Source organism: Bombina bombina, chromosome 7 (assembly GCF_027579735.1).
Source record: "Bombina bombina isolate aBomBom1 chromosome 7, aBomBom1.pri, whole genome shotgun sequence".
Classification (NCBI taxonomy): Eukaryota; Metazoa; Chordata; class Amphibia; order Anura; family Bombinatoridae; genus Bombina; species Bombina bombina.
In genome coordinates, this window is record NC_069505.1 from 604230502 (window position 1) to 604248479 (window position 17978).

General features: G+C 39.3%; 1 protein-coding gene across 1 annotated transcript; it reads left to right on the forward strand.

Moving 5' to 3' along the window:
- The first annotated feature begins 8578 nt into the window (after positions 1 to 8578).
- Positions 8579 to 13234, forward strand: LOC128667219 (E3 ubiquitin/ISG15 ligase TRIM25-like). The gene is made up of 2 exons (XM_053722157.1): positions 8579 to 10130; positions 12642 to 13234. Exons 1-2 carry the CDS (start codon positions 8579 to 8581, stop codon positions 12674 to 12676), a joined length of 1587 nt encoding a protein of 528 aa, XP_053578132.1. The 3' UTR covers positions 12677 to 13234.
- Positions 13235 to 17978: the final 4744 nt, after the last annotated feature.

A 17978-nucleotide genomic window follows, 5' to 3' on the forward strand; every position in this document is an offset into this window, starting at 1 on the left:
TTATTTATTTATTAGTTTTTTTTAAATTCTGTTTCGCCACACTGGGCAATGTTTTTCAGTAATATTTTTCATAAGCCAAAGAGTATAACATTGTCCACTTATAGGTCTCTAAGTGCTGACCAGTAGATTATAAGACTGTGTGCATGCCTTGAAGCAGATAATGATACTGTGATTTAATGTTAAAGAAAGTAATATAAATGTTATGTTAAAGAAAGTAATATAAATGTTTGCTAAGCTATATGCTACGTTTTGTTTATGACCTCAGATAGCAAGTATTTTGTATTAATAAATTATAATCTGTCACATATGTATAACATTCAAATCTCACAATGTGCTAGAAAATAATTTGCAAAGTTCGAGCACTACTCCTAGCAGTAGTCATTAAGATTGTGTGTGATATGTAACAATTAATTTGTATCATATGTATAATTATTCTAAATATGCTGATGATTTGAAATACATCTCAGATTATTGTTAATTCTAACCGGGAAAAATATATATTGTATTTGTAAAATGTATCTAATCATCCTATCCATAATGTGATTGATAGAATGTGCTACACATTGTAAGGGAATTGTATTTTAGTATTTATTTCATATTTAGAGTATGGATGTGAATGAATGGTTTTATTTCAGGTTGCCCCACTCACAGAAGAAACTATAAAGTGAGCAGTACAACGTTATGATCATAAGTGATTTAATGATCAAAGAGGGGAATGTTGTATTTTATGAACACACCTAACTTTAATATCAGACTGTTATTTCCATGGACATTATTGAATAATGAAATGCTAAGGGACATTTGTCTACAACATCAAGGATACAAAGGGTTAAATGCACACTGACCTACAGTTACCAGCTCAGAGGTGACAAGGCAGAGATAAGTGGAAATCTGATGAACCACTGTATATAAACAATAGATCAAAAGGATACCACAGGATTCACTAAGACATTTTACAACCCAATATTTAGCATTTCAGCACAGATGGCCGTTTCATCACAGATGGTGTACAAGGCCCTGATTTTATCTCAGTTCCTATAACCAATAGCCTAAGGACGTCACATTCAACCCCCCTGATCTAATGATGTCATCTGGTCTCTGAAGAATTTATAGAGTGTGGGCTGGGCTGTGAGAAAGAATGAATGACTATATAAGTTAGCTGCCATTGTAGGCTAAGCAAGCTCTCTCTTCTCACTCACCTCTCTCCTTCCATCTCTCCCTCTCCCCTTTTCCAACTTCCCTTTCCTTCCCTTACATTAGTTAGCAACTTGTTTCTATGTAAATACTTATTTTCTGTATAATAAAAGAAATACTTTCATCAAGCAGCGTCCTGATTTCCTAAGCTAAAGGTAATATTAGTGTGGAAATAGTAACTAAAAGGTTAGCAGATTCTACAGGGTTAATAATTTTATAATAGAGGGCGACGGTGTAGGGGGGGCAGGATAGGGGTTACTAGGTATACTGTAGGTGGCAGCGGTGTCCGGGAGCGGCGGTTTAGGGGTTAATACATTTATAAGAGTTGCGGCAGGGTCTAGGAGCGGCGGTTTAGGGGTTAGTAACTTTATTTAGTTGCGGGGGGCTCCGGGGGCGCCGGTATAGGGGGTAGAACAGTGCAGTTTAGTGTGAGTGCTTAGTGACAGGCTAGCAATAAAGCTGGGAAAAAGCCGAAGGGCAGCGAGATCGGATGAGTGATAACTGTCACAGTCCGCTGCTCATCGCCCCGCGGCTTTTTGACAGCTTTATTTGATAACTTAGGCGAACGTATTCAAGGTCCGCGGCGGCGAAGGTAGGCGAGCTTAGGCGGGCGTATTGGGCCGGCGAAGCCAGAAAAGTAGACGGCTTGATAACTACCCCCCCAAATCTACAAGGGGCAATAATAAAAATTTGGATAAAAACATAAATTATGCTTACCTGATAATTTTCTTTCTATTTATGAAGAAAATGAGTATCACAGCATATTGACAATGTAAATATGTTGGTAGCTGAAAATATTGTAAGGAGTAAAGCTCAAATAAAAACATATTTTAACAAAATGTTAGATCTTTTGAATGTAATAGTTTTAGTAATAATAATGAGATTTTATGTCTAAAAAAAGTCTCTCATTTGTTCCTAAAATGAATTGTTCTTTTTGTATTTTGGATAAAGATAATCTTATTGTTTTATTTCTTTGAAATAACGAATAAGAAAAGAAAAAACTATTTTAAATGATATTATATTAAACAATTTTAAAAATATATGAATTAACAGATACTGCATTTGATTTTTCTTAGAAAGAATCTGAAGAAATACCAAAAAGAGGACAACCTATCTTCAAGTTGGGAAAATCCATGTCCTAGTGTTGTTATGATAGATTATGGAGGGTTTTGCTGGACGAAATTCTTTTGCATTTTCAGAGGACTACATGGGTACTTTGGATTGTCTAAGACAACTTCAAGATGGAAATCGTGATTGTGGTATCAAAATCAATGTAATTGAACTAGTTTTGGAAAATGATCAACAACATCAAAATAAACATTATGATCCTGAATGTATTAACATAGCATTGGGCAAAGGATCCAGTCTAATGTTACAAAGTTATACAGAATGGGTTAAATGTGGCAAAGAAACATCTATTTTTAAGTTTGTTTTTGCAAAATGTAAAAGTCAAGGACAATGACATTATTTTGGGAACAAAAGAACGTTACAACATCCGATTGTACGAGTTTACTTTAAAAATGTTAATTGTTGTTAAATGTATAATTATTTTGTTTATGTTAATTTTGTATAAAGAGAATAGTTTATAGAGTAATGTGCTAAACCTTACCGTTACACTATAAGGCCTAGCAAAGGGGTGGACTGTAAGATTTTAATGTGTATAAATGTAGTATTACTGTAGTTATAGAGAGATGGTATTATTACAGTTATAAAGAGGTTAATCTGTCCTTTTAAACATCAGGCATGAAGCAATGCTGAGGTAGCCAGTTTACGTATACCAAGAGTTAAGATCATATATGGGTAGAGAAGATTGCTGTGGTAGCAAGAGCTTACAATAGTGTAGAGCACCTTATTTGGAATAGAGCCAAAAGTATATGGTCAGCATTCTTAAAGGGTATAAAAGTTAGGAGAAAGGAGAATGAGACAGAGTTCATCTTTGGAAGGGAAACACCAATGATACCAGCTGTAACCGGGACTCCCACAAGAAACAAACGGGGTAATATTCATTTATGTATTATTTCTCTGTTAAATTGTTTTTATGTGTTTAACCTTGTAAACAGTAACATGTAATCTTGTTATTTATCTGTTCTTTAATAAATGTGTGATGGTTTAAATAGTTGAAGGTAGTATGGTTGTCTGTTTCTGGAGGGTTTCAAAGATATACAGTACGGTATATGAAATTCGTTTGTACAGGGCCGATTATTAATATATTTATATATTAATTTTTAGACGTGAATGGTTTTTAACATAAGATCCTTTGTTTATTTAAGAGTAATTTCTTACAGAGGCAGCCCTGCGGCTCTAGGGTGCACCGCTCTCACCCTCTCAGGCACCAAAGAGCCCCAGCGTTAGTCGGCAGCTTCCAACCAAGGGGAAGCCGCTAGACTCTTCTTTTATTGCTGTTGCAGCAGCCTGCATGGTCTCCCACGCCACAGCGTTCCCCTTGCTGTTCTCTCCTTAGATCGAGGGTGTCGGCTTCCTGTTGTTCTCTACCTCTACCACCATGCCGCAACACCTCCTCGCACCTCCGGGGAAAACTCCAACAGGCACAAAAAAGTCCCAGCCTCTGTAGCAGACGCGGCTTCCTCTCCGCCGCTGTCGTGTCTGCACCTCACCTGGGCTCACGCTGACTGTGCTGCGTGATGACGCAACAGCGCACTCCCCCCCTCAAGTCCACCCTATGCGGTTAGAGCAGAAATCAAAATGAGATTCCTAGACAGGAACACGATGCAGTTGTTTCATTTCCTGGGAAGTGCATAATTGCTTGGAAACCAGTTGCAGCCTTGAAAGTAAGGGGTATAACCTATACTGGGCAAGAGAAAATTGCACAATTATTTCAGAATTTTTATAAAGAACTCTATTCATCTCAGGGCCCTGAAATAGGAAAAATTATGGAATTTCTGGATAAAATCGACATTCCTCAAATCTCAGAAGCAGATCGCGAGTGTTTGAACCAACCGATATCTGAAAATGAGATTCAGAAAACAATTAGTTTAATGGCCAGGGGGAAAACCCCAGGGCCAGATAATCTACCTCTGGAGTTCTACCAGATGCTACGGACTGAGATTGGCCCGGTTCTGGGGGATCTTTATAATGCGTATTTTGGATCAAATCTTAAAACATCAGATAATTTTAAAAGAGCGAATATTATTGTAATCCCTAAAAGTAACAAAGACCCTTCAGATATTGCTTCGTATAGACCCATCTCCTTGCTTGGCTTGGATTATAAAATCTTAATGAAAATTCTGGCCGATAGGTTGAAGTTAATACTCCCTAGGGTAATCCACCAGGATCAGGTGGGTTTTATTATGGGTAGGGCTTCGGAGTTTAATATAAGGAAAATTCTACATGTAATTTGCCATTATGAGGGGGTGGCTCGGCTCTGCCGGAGGCCTTCCTGCTATCTTTGGATGCAGAGAAGGCCTTCGACAGAGTGGAGTGGCCCTTCCTTCTACAGGTTTTGGGTAGATTTGGGATTGTGGGGCAGTTTAGGGATTTTGTGACTAATATATACTCAGATATTAAAACTTCTATCTTGATTAACTATGGGATTTCGGATGTTTTTTCTTTGACAAGAGGCACTAGACAGGGGTGTCCTATGTCGCCTTTGCTGTTTGATCTTATAATTGAGCCCTTAGCTATCAGATTAAGGAATCTGCTGACTGGAATCAATATAGGAAAAGAGATATTTAAGACTGCGTTATTTGCGGATGATCTTTTATTGTATGTATCTAACCCAAAAAAAGCAGGTTGAAGAGATTGTGAATCTATTGGACCAATACAGTAAAGTGTCAGGTTATAAGATCAACCTTGCAAAATCTAAGATCCTATGGTTAAAACAAGATACAGAGGATCCCCAACCTTATCAATTTATGGAAACTAAGACTCTGAGTTATTTAGGGCTGAAGATTTCTGCCAATTCGGCTAATTGGTATAGGGAGAACATTGGCACGGTTTTGAGAGACACTGAAGAGAAGATGAAATCTTGGGCGACACTCCCAGTCTCTTTGACTGGTAAAGTGGCCCTGATTAAAATGTTTATTATTCCTAAAATTTTATACACACTGAGGATGCTCCCTTTCTTGATTAAGAAGACTGATCTTTTGTGCTTTAATCAAGCATTAAGATACTATCTTTGGAGTGGAAGGAAACCAAGACTCAAGTTAGCCAAGTTATATCAACCTTATTATAAAGGAGGATTAGGGCTATCAAATCTAGAATGGTATAATCAAGCTGCCATCTTGCGATTTCCAGTAGATTGGCTAAAACGGTCCTTTATATATTCAGAAGAGTCTCTAGAAAGACAGGTTTGCTCCTCTTTTTCCCTGAATTTTGTTCTATTTGCTACCAACAAGGAGTTGAGTAGGGTTATTTTTGATCATCCATTATTTAAGGATATTTTGCTGTGTTGGAGGAAGCTATCTAAACATTTGGGTTTAGCCCAGAATATCTCTAAATGGTTACCGATAAAAGGTAATATTCGATTTCCGTTGGGCAACATGACAGCTATCTATGAAAAATGGTCACCGGCTAACCCCTTAATTGTTAGTGATTTTAATGATTATAATCATCATAAATTATATGCATTTGATAATTTTCAAAAAAAGTTTCCAGGAATTCAGAGAAACCATGTTTTTTATTTTTTACAAATTAAAAGTTATATTCTTGGTCTTGTTAGGATCTTTCCCCATATGTGGGATGATCATCCTTTTATTAATGTTAAATTACCAGAGAAAAGGTTACTGTCAATTATCTACAGATTCCTTCTATCCTTAGAAGAAAAGGATGTGTCACAGGAGCTAGTTAAACAGTGGAATAGAATAACTGATTTAACAGATTTAGATAGATCACTTATGAACAGCCTTAAGCTTACTCAAAGACTTTTTTCGGCTTCTTATTATAGAGAATCACAATTTAGGCTAATTCAGAGGGATTATTTAACCCCACGTAGGGTGGCTAAATGGAATAAAGAAGCGATTAATGTTTGTCCTAAATGTTCTTTCCAAGATCCCAATTTGGGTCATCTGATATGGGACTGTCCTAAGCTTAAACAATTTTGTGCGAACTTAGAGTACTATCTCTCTTCAATAGGGAAATTGAGGATTTACTTGGAAATGGACTCTATTCTCTTTTTGGTTGGCCATAATTCTTTGGGAAACTTAGCAAACTTTATATGTACGGTAATAATAATTGTGAGGACACTTATTTTTAAATACTGGATAACTTCTAAAACTCCCTCTATGGGGGAAGTGAAAAATCTTTTGCTTGACTCAATGATTAAGGCAGCCTTTGAGTCTAAATTGAGTGGGGGAAGAGGAAATTGCTTTCTTAAGATATGGAGAGAGTTCGCTTGCTGTCAAAGTGAGGGTACGGTACTCTATATAGAACAAATTATTAATCTAAAGATAACTTGAGGTGGCATAGGAGATAATGGAGGAGTGCTGGGGGGGGGGGCAGAGTGTGAGAGAGTTGTGGGAGGTTTTCCTTTTTTTTTTTTCTTCTTTTTGGAACTACATGGATAGTTAGTATTTGTGAAATTAGAAAAAGGGAGGATAGAGGGACAGGGACAAGGAAAATGATTAATTTGGAAATTTGTAATTGGTTTGATTTAGAACTGTTGTTATTTTTGGGAAATTTGATTTATATGCTGATTATTGTTTGTGTTTTTTCTTTTTTTGTTGGTTGTATTTATTTGTTTTTTTTTTCTTTTTTTGGATATAAATAAAGATAATAGAAAAAAAAAATGAAAAAAAAAAACTTACCTGTAACCTTTGTTTTCTTTCTAGCTAATTGTATGCTCAGCACGCTATCTTGCAGCCTTCTAGGTGGAACCTGCTTCCTCGCTCCATGGTCCTGCTGCCCGTGACAAGAAACCAAACTTTTCCTACGATCTGTGAAGAAAGAAGACAAGCTATGAACTGATCCTACTGCCCTGGTAAGTCCCTAATATCCCTGCCTTGTTTTTTAGACCCTCCCTTAGTCCTATCCCTATCTCTCCCCGTATCCCTGCCTACTTCTTTTGTTTGCCTGGTGGTACCTGCGACATATGCCCCTTCTGTCACTGTGTGTCCATAGATAGTAGTGCTGCTGCTGAATATTAGCAACTGTTAGTAATGTGCCCTTAGTGGTCAGCTCGTCCTCTCTTCCCTCACTCTCTTGATCACAATACTGGTGCCAGTAATGTTCGTCTCCTCTGACCTATCCAATCCTTCCCAACAGGCCAAAAATTGTCTCTTTATATGGCTATTAAAAACATGATGGGGGAGGGGCTATGGAGGTGGGAGGGGCACATGATGTGGGAGGGGCAATAGGGTGGAGGGCGGGCAGAGGAGGTAGGTAGTTGGACAAAGAGGGGGTGGGGGACCCTGCCACACTCTTGCCCGGGGACCCTGGTTAGTCTCAGTCCACTCCTGGATAATTATATATATATATAAGTTCTATTCATAAATGTGCCTTGTGAAAGATAGAAAAATGCAAATAGTGAATAAAATGTTTTACTTTTGTTTTCAAATTTACCTCTTAGTCTGAGGGGCATATTTATCAAGACCGCTGCTCCATAACTTGTCCGTCTGCTCTGAGGCCGCAGACAGAAATCAACCCGATTGAATACGATCGGGTTGATTGACACCCCCTGCTGTCTTCATTTATCGATGTGCAGCGGACATGATACGCCATTTCGTATCATGTCCGCTCGCACGTTAATAAATATGTCCCTTAGTCTTGTTTGTTTAAACTCTCCATAACAGCATACTGAGGTAGCCTCAGGAGCGTGCACGCCTTGTGCACTATATGTATAACATTGTTACAAACACTGCTGCATATAGTGCACAAGTCACATGCACTCTTTTGAGCCTACTTCAGTACGTTATAGAAAGGAAATAAGGTTCAAAATGGGGAACAAGAGAATGAGGTTCATTTTATATTAAATTAGAAGCATTTTATATAAAGTAGCTGCCCCTATAAAATCATAAAAGTATAAAAGTTTTAACTTGCATTTCCCTTTAACTAACACAAATTTTTTTTTTTCATAAATTAGAGATTCTAAGAAAAGGAAACTACAGATGATTTAAACTGCATAACATTTATCTACCATTATCTTATGTATATGTAGGTGCTGTTATACTGTGTGATATAATATTTTATTCACAGACATATAGCACAACAGAAAAACTAGATTTATTTCTGTGCTAATATTTCATGTGATGTCATCAGATACACAAATTACTGAGCGCTACAGAACATTTATCAGTTTACAAACCTGGCCTGGTCACTACAGTCTGGGACATAAAGAGTTAACAGGCAGAGCACATACAGTTACGTAAACACCACACCCTTGTGCTGAATAGGAAGTTAATGTAAGTTTCGTTTCCTGCTGAATACAAGAATGGCGACTGCTGATCTGAGAGAGGAGCTAACCTGCCCCATCTGCCTGAGCATTTATACAGATCCTGTAACTCTCAGCTGTGGCCATAACTACTGCCTGGGCTGTATTGAGAGTGTGCTGGGTACCCAGGAGGGGTCTGGGGTTTATACCTGTCCTGAGTGCAGAGAAACTTTTACTAAGAAACCTAAACTGCAGAGGAACATAGCTCTGTGTAATGTAGTGAAGCATTTACAGATTACTCAGCCAGAGCAAAAAGACACTGGGGTCTTCTGCACTTACTGTGTTCACTCTCCTGTACCTGCTACTAAATCATGTCTGCATTGTGAGGCTTCTCTGTGTGACACCCACCTGAGGGTACACAACAAGTCTGAGGAACACGTCTTAACTGAACCCACAACTTCCTGGGGTAACAGAAAATGCTCCAAACACAAGAAGCTCCTGGAATATTACTGCACCGAGGATGCTGCCTGTATCTGTGTGTCCTGCTCCCTGGCCGGAGAGCACAGGGGACACCAGGTGGAGCTGCTGAATGAGGCTTCTGAGAAGAAGAAAAAGAAACTGAGAAATGTTCTGCAGAAACTGACCACAAAGAGAGAGAAGACTGAGAAAAGAGTCCAGAGTCTACAGGAGCACAGGAGAGGGGTGCAAGAGAAAGCAGCTGGTGTAACAGAGCAACTCGCTGCCCTGATTAGGGACATCAGGAAACAGCTGGAAGACCTAGAGAAGCGAGTCCTGAGTGACATCACCCGGGAGCAGGAGCAGGTTTTACTCACAATCTCTGATCTGATCCAGCAGCTGGAAAAAGAGAAGGACGAGCTGACCAGGAAGATGTGTCACATTGAGGAACTGTACAACATGACTGACCCATTAACTGTCCTACAAGAACAGGAATCACACAGAGATGACTTTTGTGGTGCTGAGAAGGGAGATAATGAGGTCACACAGAGAGGTGATAAACAGGTCCCTGCTGGGGGGGATTTAGATGAGGGTCTGATCTCAGTGACCTTATACAGAGGTTTAGCTGATATTGTGACTGATGTAAAGAGAGAGATCTATGTGCAGGTGACAGACATATTACTGGATATAAACACAGCTGCTAATGATGTTATTGTATCAGGTGATCTGAAAACTTTATCCTGGTCACGTATAAAGCAGCAGCGACCAGTAACACCAGAGAGATTTACAGATTATACTCAGGTATTAAGCACCAGGAGCTTTTCCTCAGGACGACATTACTGGGAAGTGCAGATCAGTGAGTCAGGGTTCTGGTGTGTAGGGGTTTGTTATACCAGTATGGAGAGGGGAGGAGATCAGTCTGTGATAGGAGAGAATAACAAGTCCTGGTGTTTGTGTACTTATAATAAACGTCTTTACATGAGACATAACAATATAAACACCTCATTACACCCGCCTCTATCATGTGACACAGTAGGAATACTGCTGGACTATGAGGCTGGGCGTCTGACCTTTTATGAGCTGTGTGACCCGATCAGACACTTACACACCGTCACTGTCACCTTCACTGAGCCTCTTCATGCTGCATTCTGGGTAGATGTAGACACCTGGGTGAGAATCCTGCACTAGATACACTGATAATAATAATAATGCTGCATTCTGTGTATATAAAGATGGTACCTGGGTGAGAATCCTGCACTAGATACACTGTCACATAATAATAATGCTGCATTCTGTGTATATAAAGATGGTGCCTGGGTGAGAATCCTGCGCTAGATACACTGTCACATAATAATAATGCTGCATTCTGTGTATATAAAGATGGTACCTGGGTGAGAATCCTGCGCTAGATACACTGTCACATAATAATAATGCTGCATTCTGTGTATATAAAGATGGTGCCTGTGTGAGAATCCTGCACTAGATACACAGTCACGTAATAATAATGCTGCATTCTGTGTATATAAAGATGGTGCCTGGGTGAGAATCCTGCACTAGATACACTGTCACATAATAATAATGCTGCATTCTGTGTATATAAAGATGGTGCCTGGGTGAGAATCCTGCACTAGATACACAGTCACGTAATAATAATGCTGCATTCTGTGTATATAAAGATGGTGTCTGTGTGAGAATCCTGCACTAGATACACTGTCACATAATAAAAATGCTACATTCTGTGTATATAAAGATGGTGCCTGTGTGAGAATCCTGCGCTAGATACACTGTCACATAATAATAATGCTGCATTCTGTGTATATAAAGATGGTACCTGGGTGAGAATCCTGCACTAGATACACTGTCACATAATAATAATGCTGCATTCTGTGTATATAAAGATGGTGCCTGGGTGTGAATCCTGCACTAGATACACAGTCACGTAATAATAATGCTGCATTCTGTGTATATAAAGATGGTGTCTGTGTGAGAATCCTGCACTAGATACACTGTCACATAATAATAATGCTGCATTCTGTGTATATAAAGATGATGCCTGTGTGAGAATCCTGCGCTAGATACATTGTCACATAATAATAATGCTGCATTCTGTGTATATAAAGATGGTGCCTGTGTGAGAATCCTGCGCTAGATACACTGTCACATAATAATAATGCTGCATTCTGTGTATATAAAGATGGTGCCTGGGTGAGAATCCTGCACTAGATACACTGTCACATAATAATAATGCTGCATTCTGTGTATATAAAGATGGTGCCTGGGTGAGAATCCTGCACTAGATACACTGTCACATAATAATGATGCTGCCTTCTGTGTATATAAAGATGGTGGCTGGGTGAGAATCCTGCACTAGATACACTGTCACATAATAATAATGCTGCATTCTGTGTATATAAAGATGGTGTCTGTGTGAGAATCCTGCGCTAGATACACTGTCACATAATAATAATGCTGCATTCTGTGTATATAAAGATGGTGCTTGTGTGAGAATCCTGCACTAGATACACTGTCACATAATAATAATGCTGCATTCTGTGTATATAAAGATGGTGCTTGTGTGAGAATCCTGCGCTAGATACACTGTCACATAATAATAATGCTGCAATCTGTGTATATAAAGATGGTGCCTGTGTGAGAATCCTGCACTAGATACACTGTCACATAATAATAATGCTGCTGCCTGTGTATATAAAGATGGTACCTGGGTGAGAATCCTGCACTAGATACACTGTCACATAATAATAATGCTGCATTCTGTGTATATAAAGATGGTGCCTGTGTGAGAATCCTGCACCAGATACACTGTCACATAATAATAATGCTGCATTCTGTGTATATAAAGATGGTGCCTGGGTGAGAATCCTGCGCTAGATACACTGTCACATAATAATAATGCTGCATTCTGTGTATATAAAGATGGTGCTTGTGTGAGAATCCTGCGCTAGATACACTGTCACATAATAATAATGCTGCATTCTGTGTATATAAAGATGGTGCCTGTGTGAGAATCCTGCACTAGATACACTGTCACATAATAATAATGCTGCTGCCTGTGTATATAAAGATGGTACCTGGGTGAGAATCCTGCACTAGATACACTGTCACATAATAATAATGCTGCATTCTGTGTATATAAAGATGGTGCCTGTGTGAGAATCCTGCACCAGATACACTGTCACATAATAATGCTGCATTCTGTGTATATAAAGATGGTGCCTGTGTGAGAATCCTGCGCTAGATACACTGTCACATAATATAATAATGCTGCATTCTTTGTATATAAAGATGGTGCCTAGGTAAGAATCCTGCACTAGATACACTGTCACATAATAATAATGCTGCATTCTGTGTATATAAAGATGGTGCCTGGGTAAGAATCCTGCACTAGATACACTGTCACATAATAATAATGCTGCATTCTGTGTATATAAAGATGGTGCCTGGGTGAGAATCCTGCGCTAGATACACTGTCACATAATAATAATGCTGCATTCTGTGTATATAAAGATGGTGCCTGTGTGAGAATCCTGCACTAGATACACTGTCACATAATAATAATGCTGCATTCTGTGTATATAAAGATGGTGCCTGGGTGAGAATCCTGCGCTAGATACACTGTCACATAATAATAATGCTGCATTCTGTGTATGTGATGATGGTGCCTGTGTGAGAATCCTGCACTAGATACACTGTCACATAATAATAATGCTGCATTCTGTGTATATAAAGATGGTGCCTGGGTGAGAATCCTGCACTAGATACACTGTCACATAATAATAATGCTGCATTCTGTGTATATAAAGATGGTGCCTGGGTGAGAATCCTGCACTAGATACACTGTCACATAATAATAATGCTGCATTCTGTGTATATAAAGATGGTGCCTGTGTGAGAATCCTGCACTAGATACACTGTCACATAATAATAATGCTGCATTCTGTGTATATAAAGATGGTGCCTGTGTGAGAATCCTGCACTAGATACACTGTCACATAATAATAATGCTGCATTCTGTGTATATAAAGATGGTGCCTGTGTGAGAATCCTGCACTAGATACACTGTCACATAATAATAATGCTGCATTCTGTGTATATAAAGATGGTGCCTGTGTGAGAATCCTGCACTAGATACACTGATAATAATAATAATGCTGCTGCTGCCTGTGAACCAGTGATGTCTGTGTATTGTGCACATTGGGGATGAACTGGGGATGAAATAAAATAAGATATTTGTGCATGAAAGTCTGGTCTCCTAATGTTACTATAAGCAGGTGTAGGCAGGGGGCCATCAGGGGGGAATATCTGACTGATATTTTACTGGTAGCAGCTAGTTCCCATCCCTCTAAAGGACCTTCTGACATCACAGCTGTCACGTGACTACACTGATCACATGGTACAGAGAGATGAGGAAGCCAAAGAGCAGGAGATTCAAATCAATAGGAAACTGCTGATTTACTTCTGCTGCTGTCTGTTGTGTGTTATGTACTGTTTTTTGTGTAGTGTGTGTTATGTACTGTGTATTGTGTGTTATGTACTGTGTAGTGTGTGTTATATACTGTGTATTCTGTGTTATGTACTGTGTATTGTGTACTGGGAGTTCTGTACTGTGTATTGTATTCTGTAAGTTATGTACTGTGTATTGTGTACGGTGTGTTATGTACTGTGTGTTCTGTGTTATGTACTATGTATTGTGTGTTATGTACTGTGTGTTATATACTGTGTGTTCTGTGTTATGTACTGTGTATTGTGTACTGGGAGTTCTGTACTGTGTATTGTATTCTGTAAGTTATGTACTGTGTATTGTGTGTTATGTGCTGTGTATTGTATGTTATGTACTGTGTATTGTGTGTTATGTACTGTGTGTTATATACTGTGTGTTCTGTGTTATGTACTGTGTATTGTGTACTGGGAGTTCTGTACTGTGTATTGTATTCTGTAAGTTATGTACTGTGTATTGTGTACGGTGTGTTATGTACTGTGTATTGTGTGTTATTTACTGTGTATTCTGTGTTATGTACTGTGTATTGTGTACTGGGAGTTCTGTACTGTGTATTGTATTCTGTATGTTATGTACTGTGCATTGTGTACTGTGTGTTATGTACTGTGTATTGTGTGTTATATACTGTGTGTTCTGTGTTATGTACTGTGTATTGTGTACTGGGAGTTCTGTACTGTGTATTGTGTTCTGTAAGTTATGTACTGTGTACAGTGTGTTATGTACTGTGTATTGTGTACTGGGAGTTCTGTACTGTGTATTGTATTCTGTAAGTTATGTACTGTGTATTTTGTACTGTGTATTGTATACTGTGAGTTATGTACTGTGTATTGTGTACTGTGTGTTATGCATACCCCCCAACTGTCCCGATTTTCGCGGGACAGTCCCAATTTTAGGGTTCTGTCCCGCTGTCTTGGGTTGCTAGCCATCTGTCCTGCATTGCTCCATGCATTTAAATTTTTTTTATTTTTTATTTTATTGGGCACATACTCAGAAGCAGCTGGCTTTTCTCTCCCAGGGTTATATACCTGTTAGATTCCTTGTGGAAAAGTAATGGTGTGTGGGTTAAGCAGGAGTAGGAAGACTGTATACCCTCTGACCTCAGGTAATGGTGACCTATAACCCCTGGTAGTGATGACGTCTAACCCCTGGTGATAATACTAGCATGCCTTCAGTTTTATATGATGAACAGTGCTAACACCAGGGTAACAAACAGTGGCAGCCTCAGACTGCCAGCTAATGTGCTTTCCAACCCCAGGACCCCATACAATGTGTTACAGATACCCATATATGATGTAGTGTGCGTGTCTATCTGTATCTATAAGTGTGTATGTGTGTGTATCTGCATGTATAAGTGTAAGCTGTGTAGTGTGTGTGTATCTGTATGTATAAGTGTGTGTGTGTGTATCTGCATGTATAAGTGTAAGCTGTGTAGTGTGTGTATCTGTATGTATAAGTGTGTGTGTGTATCTGCATGTATAAGTGTATGCTATGTAGTGTGTGTGTCTGCTATGTAGTGTGTGTGTCTGCATGTATAAATGTAAGCTATGAAGTGTGTGTATCTGTATGTATAAGTGTATGCAATGTAGTGTCTGTGTGTATCTGCATGTGTAAGTGTATACTATGTAGTGTGTGTGTGTATCTGCATGTATAAGTGTATACTATGTAGTGTGTGTGTGTATCTGTATGTATAAGTGTATACTATGTAGTGTGTGTGTGTATCTGTATGTATAAGTGTATGCTATGTAGTGTGTGTGTGTATCTGCATGTGTAAGTGTATGCTATGTAGTGTCTGTGTGTATCTGCATGTGTAAGTGTATGCTATGTAGTGTGTGTGTGTGTGTATCTGCATGTATAAGTGTATGCTATGTAGTGTGTGTGTGTATCTGCATGTGTAAGTGTATGCTATGTAGTGTCTGTGTGTATCTGCATGTGTAAGTGTATGCTATGTAGTGTGTGTGTGTGTGTATCTGCACGTGTAAGTGTATGCTATGTATTGTGTGTGTCTGCATGTATAAATGTAAGCTATGAAGTGTGTGTATCTGTATGTAAAAGTGTATGCTATGTAGTGTTTGTGTATCTGCATGTGTAAGTGTATGCAATGTAGTGTCTGTGTGTATCTGCATGTGTAAGTGTATGCTATGTAGTGTGTATTTGAGTGTGTGTACATGTATATGTGTAGCTTGTGTTACTGTGCATTTTTGCTGACTTTAAAGGCCGGAATCTAGAATATTAATGGGGAATGCTGAGAGCAGTTTTACAGAATCTATTATTAATTGTCCAATTATGATAAAAATATTTAGCACTGTCTCTGCGAAGGCTAATTAAATACAGAACTCGCATAGCTATACCAGTGGTTTGAGCTTGTGTTTGATTTGCTGCCTAAGAGTATTAAAAGATATGACTTTATTTAGAATTTTATTTATATTACTTTGGTCTTATGATTTTTTTTAAGCCCCGTCCCTGCCCACCATATTTCAAATTTTTGCCGCGGGGGGTGTCCCTCTTTTGAATTTTGAAATGTTGGGAGGTATGTGTTATGTACTGTGTATTGTGTACTGTGTGTTATGTACTGTGAATTGTGTGTTATGTTCTATGTATTGTGTGTTATGTTCTGTGTATTGTGTAATGTGTGTTATTTACTGTGTATTGTGTACTATGTGTTATATACTGTGTATTGTGTACTGTGTGTTGTGTACTGTGTATTGTGTATTAGTTCTATGTATTGTGTGTTATATACTGTGTTTTTTGTGTTATGTTCTGTGTATTGTGTACTGGGTGTTATATACTGTGTATTGTGTGTTTTGTAATATATATTGTGTGTTATGTACTGTGTGTTGTGTACTGTGTGTTGTGTATTGTGTACTGCGTGTTATTTACTGTGTATTGTGTACTGTGTGTTATGTACTGTGTATTGTGTACTGTGTGCTTTGTACTGTGTATTGTGTATTGTGTACTGTGTGTTATATACTGTTTACTGTGTGTTATGTACTGTGTGTATTGTGTGTTATGTACTCTGTATTATGTACTGTGTGTTATTTATTGTGTATTTTGTGTTATTTACTGTGTGTTACATACTGTGTTCTGTGTTTTATGTACTGTGTATTGTGTACTGTGTGTTATTTGCTGTATATTGTGTACTGTGAGTTATGTACTGTGTATTGTGTACTGTGTGCTATTTACTGTGTATTGTGTACATTGTGTTATTTACTGTGTGTTGTATATTGTGTGTTATGTACTGTGTATTGTGTGTTTTGTGTTATTTACTGTGTATTGTGAGTTATGTACTGTGTATTGTGTACTGTTTTATTTACTGTGTATTGTGTACTATGTGTTATATACTGTGTACTGTGTATTATGTAGTGTTTATTGTGTACTGTGTGTTGTGTTATATACTGTGTACTGAGTATTATTTATGGTGTTCTGTATGTTGTGTGTTATGTGGTATATACTGTGTGATGTGTGCTATTTGTTATGTGCTGTGTATTGTGTACTGTGTATTCTGCACTGTGTATGTACTGTGTATTGTGTACTTTGTGTTATTTACTGTGTAATGTGGGTTGTCACGGATACTGGGCTGCAAGGGTTAAATCCCCACCACCCTACAACCTCACCCCTGTTGTTTCTCACTGGTTTTGGGCTCCTCAGAGCAACCACCATCTCTGGAAGCTGTTTGTTTGCTTTGTTTTTGCTTCCTTTTGTGTTCAGAGAAGAGTTGGTTTATGACCAGGAAAACCCTCCTAGGCTGGCCGGGCTCCTGGAACTCCCGGTCGGCCACCTCACAACGGACACCCGCCCAACCCCTCTCAGGCTGGCCAGGCTCCTGGAACTCCCGGTCGGCCCCAGGACAGCAGAACACCCGGTAACTTTAACCCAGGTCGCTCCATCAACCATGTGCCCCAGAGCTCCGCTCTTTTTGGGATTAGTAGCCCCTGGGGAGTATAAGGGGTGGTGGAATTCATTCAAACCACCAGCTAGAAGTAATATTGAATGGAGACTCGAGGAAAGACTGCGGGTACCAGGAACAGAACTACCCCCACCAGAGAAATGCTGGGAGAGGACCAGGCGGCCGGCGGTTCAGATGACGACCGGGGCAATGAGCTATCCATTACAACGCCAAGTTCAGCTGCAAGTACAGTATCTACTCCGGGGACATCCACGCCTGATGTACAGCGTGAAGTGCAGTGGCGGTTGGCGTTATTTGACACCCGGCCACCAGAGGAGGTCATCACCAAGATCATTTCGGATGTTACCAAGCTCAAGTTAGCAGAAATCCACCAGTCCATAGGAGGGGCTCCATCAGCCCATGGAGTGCCGGCTCTTTGACCGCACAAGCTACCCCATGGGGCCTTTCGAGCCTACAAGGAGTAGGAGGAGGATATTGACTGTTTCCTTCAGGTCTTTGAGACCCAATGCGAACTGCAGGGGGTAGCCTATGCCGATAGACTGACTGTCCTGATCGGTAAATTGTCAGGGCGGGCTTTGGCAGCT